The sequence below is a fragment of the Nerophis lumbriciformis genome, linkage group LG04 (genome assembly GCF_033978685.3).
Source record: "Nerophis lumbriciformis linkage group LG04, RoL_Nlum_v2.1, whole genome shotgun sequence".
Lineage (NCBI taxonomy): Eukaryota > Metazoa > Chordata > Actinopteri > Syngnathiformes > Syngnathidae > Nerophis > Nerophis lumbriciformis.
This window is the reverse complement of record NC_084551.2, coordinates 36,194,613-36,205,974: the sequence shown is the minus strand read 5'-3', so window position 1 is coordinate 36,205,974 and position 11,362 is coordinate 36,194,613. Positions and strand designations below refer to the sequence as shown.

General features: G+C 38.4%; 1 protein-coding gene across 2 annotated transcripts; it reads right to left on the bottom strand.

Moving 5' to 3' along the window:
* Positions 1–2: 2 nt before the first annotated feature.
* Positions 3–10,645, bottom strand: gsdmeb (gasdermin Eb). 2 transcript variants are annotated; one of them, XM_061953829.1, is made up of 10 exons: positions 10,519–10,645; positions 10,059–10,296; positions 8,142–8,334; positions 4,925–5,096; positions 4,679–4,799; positions 4,485–4,607; positions 2,703–2,830; positions 2,470–2,617; positions 783–856; positions 3–708 (listed from the first exon to the last, which is right to left on the bottom strand). In XM_061953829.1, exons 2-10 carry the CDS (start codon positions 10,258–10,260, stop codon positions 487–489), a joined length of 1,383 nt encoding a protein of 460 aa, XP_061809813.1. In that variant the 5' UTR covers positions 10,261–10,296; positions 10,519–10,645; the 3' UTR covers positions 3–486. The 2 variants fall into 2 exon arrangements, with proteins under 2 accessions (XP_061809813.1, XP_061809822.1); XM_061953838.1 differs by having other exon boundaries at positions 10,059–10,267; positions 10,519–10,635.
* Between the last annotated feature and the right edge of the window lie 717 nt (positions 10,646–11,362).

Below are 11,362 nucleotides of genomic sequence, written 5' to 3'. Positions count from 1 at the left end.
TAGACACTTGTTTCCATATTTTATAAACATACAAGGTAGACATGGTAAAAAATACAAAGAAATGTAGTTCGGAATAAAACATGCCATTACATTTTTTGCTTGTTCCAGAATGAGGCTTAATTTCAACAGAACTCATAAGGCAGTCAAACCTTGTGATTTATATCAGCCAATCAGTGGGGAATGAGAGAGCATACATTACAATGAAAGCAACAATATAACATGTTAAATTGAGGTTATAATAGAAATATTTCAATTAATCCACTAACGGGTTAATTGGGAGTGTGACAGCTAATGCAGGAACAAATCATTTTGATCATTTAAAAATGAACAATGACATTGATAAAACATTTACACACAAATCATGTGTTAAAAAGTGAAGGACGTTGTACCTTAGTAGCATAAACAAAAGTTATTTACCACAAAAATGTTTTGCAGCAAAACGGTCTTGAGTATTTCAGAGCTTAAAGAGGAGTTTGTAGGTCAAACTCAGTGGGCCAGTGAGTAAAGGCCTCTGAGAGCGATGCAAATAATGAGAGGACGGTTACCCTGCTGATGATTTATTTCTGTCCTCAATGTGTCACCGTCTCTCCTCAGGGTCACGTTAGAGGAAGCGAACAGATGTTCAATGCTGGACAAGACGTGGTCTGCCAGCGCAGCCAGGTCAACGCTGCTCGCTGGTGACTCCCTGCTTGCAGATACGCTTCGCACCTAGGAAAGAACCAGAACAACCATTTGTGATGGACACACATGTTGTAGTGTGGTGCTGATGCTTGCTGACAAACCAAAAGTTCCAGGATTTTTAACACATGAGAAGTGCAACAGACTCTCAGTGCAGCGAGACAATCACTTGTTAGCTCTGAAAGGACAACACAAACATTTCAAACTTCAGAAGGATCCAAATTACTGGAAAGTATTTCTTACAGTGGATAGAGAAGGTGAACCATGAATGTTATTTAGAATGTATTAATTTATTTATTCATTAATATGTGTAGAATGACATTGGAAAAATGATATGTTTTAGTGAAGAAAGAAAAGTGGACACATTAAAACTAATATGAGTATTCATACAAATGAGACTACAATAAATAAGAATAATGTGACCTATAAATTGTACAATTCAATTGAAAAAAGGCATATCTCGGGGGGCACACGCTATTACACAGCTTAAGAAGCTTTGAATATATTACTGTAATACTTTTTCTGTAGATTTTTACAAGATATAGATCAAATCATTTTTTTAAACTATATTTTAAATAATTATTTATGGTGGTTATAAATAAGTTTTAAATATTAAAAAATATTTAAAAGTGGTTCACGCTCTATATCCATCTGTATATCAGGAGACTTCCACTTTCTCCAGGCCAATGTGAAATAAGATATTTAATATTAATACAGTATAGCATGGCTAATAGAAGACCGGCAACCAGCGTGCTAATTGCTAGCTGGCAACTAGGGTTGCTAGCCACTAGCTTGCTAATCGCCAGCTGGCAGCTAAGGCCACTAATCGCTGGCTGACAACTACCGCGCAACTAATATGCTAATCAAAGGGTTGCAACTAGAGTGCTAATCGCTAGCTATCTTATATGGCAACATGAATATACCATATTTTTCGGAGTATGAGTCGCACCGGGCCGAAAATGCATAATAAAGAAGGGCAAAACATATAAGTCGCACTGGAGTATAAGTCGCATTTTTGGGGGAAATGTATTTTATAAAACCCAACACCAAGAATAGACATTTGAAAGGCAATTTAAAATAAATAAAGAATAGTGAACAACAGGCTGAATAAGTGTACGTTATATGAGGCATAAATAACCAACTGAGAAGGTGCCTGGTATGTTAACGTAACATATTATGGTAAGAGTCATTCAAATAACTATAACATATAGAACATGCTATACGTTTACCAAACAATCTGTCACTCCTAATCGCTAAATCCCATGAAATCTTATACGTCTAGTCTCTTACGTGAATGAGCTAAATAATATTATTTGATATTTTACGGTAATGTGTTAATAATTTCACAGATAAGTCGCTCCTGAGTATAAGTCGCACTATGAAAAAACTGCGACTTATAGTCCGAAAAATACGGTATATATTCATATTTAATTCAATTTCTAAAGTACACTACAATGTTGGAATATTACATTTCTATTTGTGGAAAAACTGCAGAGGAAATATGAAGAAGTATATTTGTGACAAGTGTAATCAACAAAAAATATCACAACCTCTCCCCCACAGCAATTCATCTGCGGACTCCAGTATACATTTTTTGGGGGGGGGAATAGGTGCTCTATTTTTATTATTATTGAATTGTTAATTGTTTTTCAGTTGATTTGTACAGGTTATAGGTCAGGTATTTTTTAAGATTATTTCTCGTGGTGTCATTATTTTTATTCAAAAAACATTCTGTACTTGATCCTTTTGTGCTAATAAAGTTGTGTTTAAATCAAATGAAAGAATCCTCACCGTCCAAAGCACTGATGACAAGGTGAAATGCTGTAAGCTCTGTCTCAGCTGACTCTTCCAGAACGTCCAGTACAGCCTGAATGTTGTCTTTGTGTGCCGCTGGAACATTCGCCATGTCGACGCTCTTACCCAGGAGCATCTGGTCCAGCTGAAGAAGGACAGAGAAAGGAGCGGCCGTGATTGAGTGATGGGGCAGGACGTGCACACAACGTGACAGAGAGGCGACGTCTCACCGCGCTCTGAAGGCCACTGAGAGCTGTCCTGTCCTCCAGGACTGTTGTGATGTGCTGCAGCAGAGATGACTTGGTGGCAGCAGGAAGAGATGAGAGCAGTTGGAAATGACCACACAGCTGGTCCACTTCTGCAGTGAGAAGAAAACAATCATATTTTTAAATTCATGAAAATGAAATGCGTGGCTGGTTTAAGGAGGCTGGGTTAGGATTATTCTCAGTGGGAGAGGACTGGGCCGATAATAATCCATCAAACAATAAATGAGAATGAACCCTTTCATTTTGCCGGCATAAATACATTGCCATGTTCCTGTGTTTGTTTTATTCGTCAGTCGTTTTCAAACACGGTGCCAAGGGTTCCTCGCAGCACCGGAGTGCAATAGTAGAAGGAAATTAATCAGCTAACAAGCTGGCGCTATCAATCCCTGAGTTTATCAGAATGCAGTTATCAATGAGTTTTTTTTTATCATTTTGATTTAAAACAGTAATACCATCCGTCGAGAGTTTCACCATGGTTATCATTAGAGATGTCCGATAATATCGGCCTGCCGATATCATCGGCCGATAAATGCTTTAAAATGTAATATCGGAAATGATCGGTATCGTTTTTATTATTATCGGTATCGTTTTATATTTATTTTTTTCAAATCAACATAAAAAACACAAGATACACTTACAATTAGTGCACCAACCCAAAAAACCTTCCTCCCCCATTTACACTCATTCACACAAAAGGGTTGTTTCTTTCTGTTATTAATATTCTGGTTCCTACATTATATATCAATACAGTCTGCAAGGGATACAGTCCGTAAGCACACATGATTGTGCGTGCTGCTGGTCCACTAATAGTACTAACATTAACAGTTAATTTTACTCATTTTCATTCATTACTAGTTTCTATGTAACTGAATTTATATTGTTTTACTTTCTTTTTTATTCAAGAAAATGTTTTTAATGTATTTATCTTACTTTATTAATTTTTTAAAAAAGGACCTTATCTTCACCATACCTGGCTATCCAAATTAGGCTTAATAATGTGTTAATTCCACGACTGTATATATCGGTATTGGTAATTAAGAGTTGGACAATATCGGAATATCGGATATCGGCAAAAAGCCATTATCGGACATCCCCAGTTATCATTAATACCCTTTATCGTATGGATTGATGGCAACTTGCTAACCTTGTGGAAATGCCATCCATGATTGTGTGAGTTTAAAAGGAGGTCACTATGTTTATGTATTACATTTTGAAAGCCACTCTTTGGCAGGTCAAATGAAACGACTCAGCGGGCCAAATTTGGCCCCCGTGCCTCACTTTGGGCATCCCTGGTTTATAATGCAGTGCACAATTGAAACGGCATTGAACAAAGAGAGCACAGTCTACCAAGTCAAATTCCTTGTCTAAAACCTGATTGTGCTGATGAGATAAGATTTTTTTTAATGTTAAGATCATTAATGGTATTATTAATAACTAATAACACTAATAAGGTTACTAAATATAAATAAAACATTTGTTTAGCCTTTTTAAAGAAAATATATGCAACATTGTAAATCAAAATTATCATCATATATATGATGTCATATTGACCACGCCCCACGTATATAGTGGCAATCTAGGGGAAACTCTGAAGATGCTCTTTAAATTTGGTTACCAGGGTAAACTGTAAAGTCCTATAAAGATTTCAGTGATTTTAACCACAGAGTAAGTGAAACTTACACAAGAACTGCAAACATTTAAGTATTGTTAAATGTATTTTAGAAGAAATACAAATTGAAGGCTGACCCTGCCTGAGACGGTTGACTTCAGAGTTGTTTGACACAGAAGCGCCGGTGACACTCAGGGGAACTTTTTCAGAAGGACTGTCCACCTCGAAGCCCCCCTTGATGTTTGACATCAGACAGAGATCTGTTTAAAAGGACACAAACACGTCGCTAAGAGCCAGCAATACTGCAAGAGGTCATTTCTTTGACAGTTACCATAGCGACCGTCGTGCTTGACCTCGAGCTCAATGAGGGCATAGGCCAGGGTGGTGTTAGTGGGAATCTCCATGGAAATGTTACTGTCTTTGCTCAGGCTGCCATTGTCTTTCAGTATGACCTGCACATGAGAAACACAAAGTTATGTGTGGATATTTTATTTTGAAAAGCACAATTTGTTCTCAAGTCCTCCCACAGTAGTTTAAAGGAATAAGTAGTAAATATGTGGGAGTGTTCCAGCTGCACCTTCGGACTCTTGGGTCCACAGAGGCTGAATGTCCCCGCACACTGTCCTGTCTGCTGCACTTCTTCTATGACATAACAAGGCTGGCTGGTCACAATGCGCTCCTTCACGATGCCAAACACCTGACGCTTCTTCCTGGTCTGCTGGATCAGACAATGGGACATGTCCAGGATCCTAGTGGGACATTGGTTTGTAAAATAACAACAATAAGAACAAAAAAAATCCCAATCGTAATGAACCATAATTGAAACTAAAGCATTGACCCATAAATCCATAATTGAGTCAATAAACTTATTTTTATTCAATCTCTCCCACTGTAATTAGCAAACAGTACATCTGTGCTTTTGAGTGAACACAAGCTAAAAATAGCTTTCCAATGGTGCAGCATATTTTATAACTTTTTTTCAAATATCCTGTCTTTATCAGAAAGATTTTGGATGCCGTGCCTCATTTTTTTAAATGAACACCTGGCCTCAAATAAATACAAATGCATTTGTACCATTTTTTATTTTATCTATTAATCTTTATTTTGACTGATTTGCCTGCAAAAAAATACATTGTATTGTTCAATACTGCTTGAATGACATAACATATTGGGATGATAAACGGTGTTGATAACCGTGGTTAAACTTCGACGGTAAGTATTATTTTTAATTGGAATTATCGAAAAAAATGTGATGGATAACTGCACTTTGATAACTCACACACTGACTGCTGCCAGCTCGCTAGCTTAAATGCTAACATGAAAACAAGAGGCATTAACGTCTTTCCCCATTAAGCAACGACATACCCTATTTTAAACTTATATAAATAAATTACTGTCCGAGCAACTCAGATATTTAATCGTTCACAGTTAACCTACAAGCTGTGCTCTCTTAGAATAGAGTGATCGTTCTATATTCAGAGGAATCCTTGACAAAGGTGTTTTTGCGATGTGTTCAAGGACCACTGAACAGAATATAATGCCACAATGCCCGCCAGAAATAAAAAAGAATAGTAATTTATTTTATTTGTTACGCACTTTTCATGTAAATAAATCTTACAGTACAAACCGATATTTAAATCAATAAAATTTTAGCCATTTAAAGAGATAAAATACTAAGACTAAAACACTATCAGTGAATCGCAAGAAAAACCAAACATGCAAAATAGTGACGCTTCTAACAGTGTCTACATTTATTTTAGTTATTTAACAAAATAATTGGTCAAAAGATTTCAGTGCGTGTACAAGTACTTTTTGAGCACATTCAACAAAATTGCAATAATGATAACCGTGATAATTTTGGTCACGTTAACCGTGAAATGAAATGTTCATATCGTTACATCCCGAGTAACATTATATTTATTATGAAGTCATCTGGGATAGGCTCCAGCTTCTTGAATGGATATTTAATAAAAAAATATTGTAAAAGTTAGTTTCTAAGGCATTCTCTCTAATAAAGCACTACATAATAAATACTCTCTATACTATATATAACTGTCTGCAGTTGAATAAATAAACGCCCCTGAGGAGAGCAATCCGTAATTAACTTGTAATGGGCATTCATCGATTCCGCCTATCCATCTCTCTATAAAATGTTTTTAAACTAACAATGCTATAAACATGCTGTAAGTATCTATGTAATGTGGTAACAGGAACATGCACCATAACATGCAATATATACAGGATACTGGTCATTTTAAGCATTAACGTAAGCTCTTTGTTGGGCACATTGATTTCACATAGGGCATAGCAACAAACGCGACTTCCGTCAACAACAACGGCGAAGACAGCACTTTCTGTGTTTGCTACCACTAATGACAGACTTGATGCGCGTCTTGAAGCACAATTGCTAAACCTTTCAAATAAGAAAACGAAAAAGTAACTTACAATGTCCGCGCTCAGTGGGATGCCGACTGATGGGATGGTTGTGTTTTTCAGCAATACAGCGCTCATAGAGCTGCTAAATTCAGTATAATCCTCATCCTCTGATATAAAAATGCTTCAGAAAAAGTTTCAAAGTAAACTGATTTCTCGGGCTTGGTGTTGCAACTTTTTACTATACAGGTGAGAGACATAATTTATAACGTAGCATTAACTTTTCCTAACTCAAAGGCAATACAGCAGCAGCATAGTAAAAAGTTAAAGTTAAAGTACCAATGATTGTCACACACACACTAGGTGTGGCGAAATAATTCTCTGCATTTGACCCATCACCCTTGATCACCCCCTGGGAGGTGAGGGGAGCAGTGGGCAGCAGCAGTGGCTGCGCCCGGGAATCATTTTTTGGTGATTTAACCCCCAATTCCAACCCTTGATGCTGAGTGCCAAGCAGGGAGGTAATGGGTCCCATTTTTATAGTCTTTGGTATGACTCGGCCGGGATTTGAACTCCCAACCTACCGATCTCAGGACGGACACTCTAACCACTAGGCCACTGAGTAGGTACAGCTCAAGCTAGCTAGTAGATAATAGGAGGAGCAGTGTGAGCAGGGTCTGTTACAATATAATTGTTACCTTAATACTCCAGCATATTAATACATGTTGCAGGGAGGAACGTTTAGAAGGAGACACACTGTACAGAAAGTAAGCGGGCTAGTGTGAGTGAGCCAGCTTGGATTGTAACCTCAACTGAAGTTGATAATAAAGCTGAAGTGAGCAACTATACTGCTCTAACGTCCACTCTTTATGGTTGGGAACATAACGGACTAGAGTGAAACAGGGTCCATAGTTCGTCGGTGTTAGTTCTTACACAACAATGTCACTATACCTGTGTTTTTGGATGTTTTTTAGAGTGTATTATAGGCATAATAAACAACTTCCAATGTTCTGCATTATTAGCCGCCTCCTGCTAGCAGCTTTTCACTACGTAAGACGCACAGAAAATAGAAAGACAAAAGGGACAAAATTCCCCAAAAACTGCAGTTTTTCAAAATGTTTAGAGGTTGACAGGAGGCATGTTTTACAACATATTTAAGTCTTGTGGACTGAAGCAGAGTTATGTAATGTTAGAACTGTGCTGGGCTTTTTAAGTAGCACCCGTCTACTTTTTTTTCCTTGTTGTGAGTGTTAAAAATGTCATATTATGATTTTTTTTTCTCTAAATTTCAAACACTTCCTTGTGGTTTACATAACATGTAACCGTGGTTCTTTGGTCAAAATTTGCATATAGATTATGTTTTACGGACGGTTTTCGAGAGGCTTCCTAACCATCACAGTCGGATTATTTAGGGAGCACACCTGTTTTTAGAGTCTTTGAGTAGCTTTTGGACATCCACTTCATCCTTCTTCAAATTGCCAAATGACGACTGCAGTTTGGAAGAGTCTTTGCCCTCCATGTTCATATTGGATTGGATGAACTGTGCATCCACCGTCCCTTGAATGTTGTCACCGTACGTCCCGTCGTATTTGATGAAGTCTGTCTCTGTTACATCTACAGACAGCGAGGAATAAAACAGTGCGCAAAGTACATACACTTGTAAAAAACATAATGTCACGGCTGTCTTGAGTTTACAATAATTTCTATAACTCTTATTTTATTCTGATAGAGTGATTGGAGCACATACTTGTTGGTCACAAAAACCATTCATGAAGTTTGGTTCTTTTATGAATTTATTATGGGTCTACTGAAAATGTGACCAAATCTGCTGGGTCAAAAGTATACATACAGCAATGTTAATATTTGGTTACATGTCCCTTGACAAGTTTCACTGCAATAAGGCGCTTTTGGTAGCCATCCACAAGCTTCTGGCAAGCTTCTTGTTGAGTTTTTGACCACTCCTCTTGACAAAATTGGTGCAGTTCAGCTAAATTTGGTCACATGGAGGAAAGTTCTGTGGTCAGATGGAACAAAAATTGAGCTGTTTGGCCACAATACCCAGCAATATGTTTGAAGGAGAAAAGGTGAGGCCTTTAATCCCAGGAACAGCATTCCTACCGTCAAGCATGGTGGTGGTAATATTATGCTCTGGGCCTGTTTTGCTGCCAATGGAAATGGTGCTTTACAGAGAGTAAATGGGACAATGTAAAAGGAGAATTACCTCCTAATTATTCAGGACAACCTAAAATCATCAGCCCGGAGGTTGGGTCTTCGGCGCAGTTGGGTGTTCCAACAGCACAATGACCCCCAAACACACGTCAAAAGTGGTAAAGGAATGGCTAAATCAGGCTAGAATTAAGGTTTTAGAATGGCCTTCCTAAAGTCCTGACTTAAACCTGCTGACAATGCTGAAGAAACAAGTCCATGTCAGAAAAACAAGAAATTTAGCTGAACTGCACCAATTCTGTCAAGAGGAGTGGTCAAAAACTCAACCAGAAGCTTGCCAAAAGCTTGTAGATGGCTACCAAAAGTGCCTTATTGCAGTGAAACTTGCCAAGGGACATGTAACCAAATATTAACATTGCTGTATGTATACTTTTGACCCAGCAGATTTGGTAACATTTTCAGTAAACCCATAATTTAAGCATTTACGTCCCATCTTAAAACTCATTTGTATACTGTAGCCTTTAAATAGCCCCCCTTTTTTAGACCAGTTGATCTGCCGTTTCTTTTCTCCTCTGCTCCCCCCTCTCCCTTGTGGAGGGGGAGTTACACAGGTCCAGTGGCCATGGATGAAGTGCTGGCTGTCCAGAGTCAGGACCTGAGGTGGACCGCTCACCTGTGTATCGGTTGGGAACATCTCTGCGCCACTGACCCGTCTCCGCTCGGGATGGTTTCCTGCTGGTCCCACTATGGACTGGACTCTCACTATTATGTTAGATCCACTATGGACTGGACTCTCACAATATTATGTCAGACCCACTCGACATCCATTGCTTTCGGTCTCCCCTAGAGGGGGGGGGGGACATCGACGTCCCACTGGGGTGAGTTTTTCCTTGCCCTTATGTGGGCTCTGTACTGAGGATGTCGTTGTGGCTTGTGCGGCCCTTTAAGACACTTGTGATTTAGGGCTGTAAACATTGATTGAATAAATTCATAAAAGAACCAACCTTCATGAATGTATTTTGTGACAAACAAGTATGTGCTTTAATCACTCTATCACATAAAAATAAGAGTTGTTGAAATGATTGGAAACTCAAGACAGCCCTGACATTATGATCTTTACAAGTGCATGTAAACTTTTGAACACGACTGTAGTACGAACTGTGCATTGTTACCTGGGGTGATGGCGTCTCCTGTGAGGATGTCATTGAGAGTGAAGTCAGTTAGGAGATGTTTGGGCTTCTGCCAGAACCACACACGTTTCTGCCTTGCGACCACAGTGAGCAAAGTGATGGAGTCATTGAGGCTTCTCATTGGGATCAACACACCTCCAGGGTCCACTTCCTCCACGAAGTTTCTGGTCGCTGTAGCAAACATCTCCCGTCTGAAAGAGGTTTGCTCGGCTCTTCCTTACTTTTGAAAATAATGAATACGTTACTTGAAATATATAACTTCTATTATTGCGTGTGAAGCGCGAAGATTAAAGCCACGTTTTTAAAAAAGCAGTTATTTCCTGTCATTAGCCGTGTCACGTGTGCTACAACAGCTGCTACAGACCAGCAGCATCATTCGCGGTTAAAATGGAAATGTTTAAAATGTCGTTGAAAACACACAGGGGCATAAAAAAAATGTTACCGTTTTCACAAAGTCGTCGTCGTATCGGTGAATCGGACGAAAGATTTGGACTGACTCTGGCAAGACAAAACACGACTTGCAAAGAGTCAACAATAAAGAGGTCACTTCCTATCACAAAGACACGTTGGCCCCGCCCACCTAGGAAAAAGACAACAACAAATATAAAAATGGTTTAATAAAATTATAATAATTGTATTTTTTCATTTATATATCATATTAATATTAGTTGTAGTGATACAATTGCATATTTCATTTTAAATACGGAACATTTTACAATGGGTAAGTAAGGGTGTGGATGATTTTGATGTTGTGCCTCGCCCTTGTAAATAACTCAGTCCTTCTGAACCTGGAGAACAACACAAACATGTCTCTTTATGACTCACACTTGTTTGTATTTAGGTTTTGTTCACATTTTAGAATTTTTTAAATATTGTTAAGTTAACTCCTTGACCCTGAGTAACATTGTGATCATTAAAACCAAATTCAATTCATATTATTTCTATTTTGGTTCTAGTAAACAAGACGTTGCAGTTTGACAAAATAAATTACAATAATGTAATAATAATGATAATAATAATAATAATAATAATATAATGCATACCATATTACTAAATTAGGTTGATTGGCAACACTAAATTGGCCCTAGTGAATGAATCTGAGTGTGAATGTTGTCTGTCTATCTGTGTTGGCCCTGCCATAAGATGGCAACTTGTCCAGGGTGTACCCAGCCTTCCACCCATGTGCAGCTGGGATAGGCTCCAGCGCCCCCCCGCGACCCCGTAAGGGACAAGCGGTAGGAAATGGATAGATGGATGGATATTACTAAATGAATATATAAGGTCAT

Excerpts from the sequence above, each read along its gene's own strand:
- gsdmeb (XM_061953829.1), bottom strand. The coding sequence starts at position 10,260 with ATGTTTGCTACAGCGACCAGAAACTTCGTGGAGGAAGTGGACCCTGGA. Across the intron at positions 8,335-10,058 it reads AGGAGACGCCATCACCCCAG|ATGTAACAGAGACAGACTTC; the intron begins GTAACAATGCAC and ends CGCTGTCTGTAG. Across the intron at positions 4,608-4,678 it reads CAAGCACGACGGTCGCTATG|ATCTCTGTCTGATGTCAAAC; the intron begins GTAACTGTCAAA and ends CCTTTTAAACAG.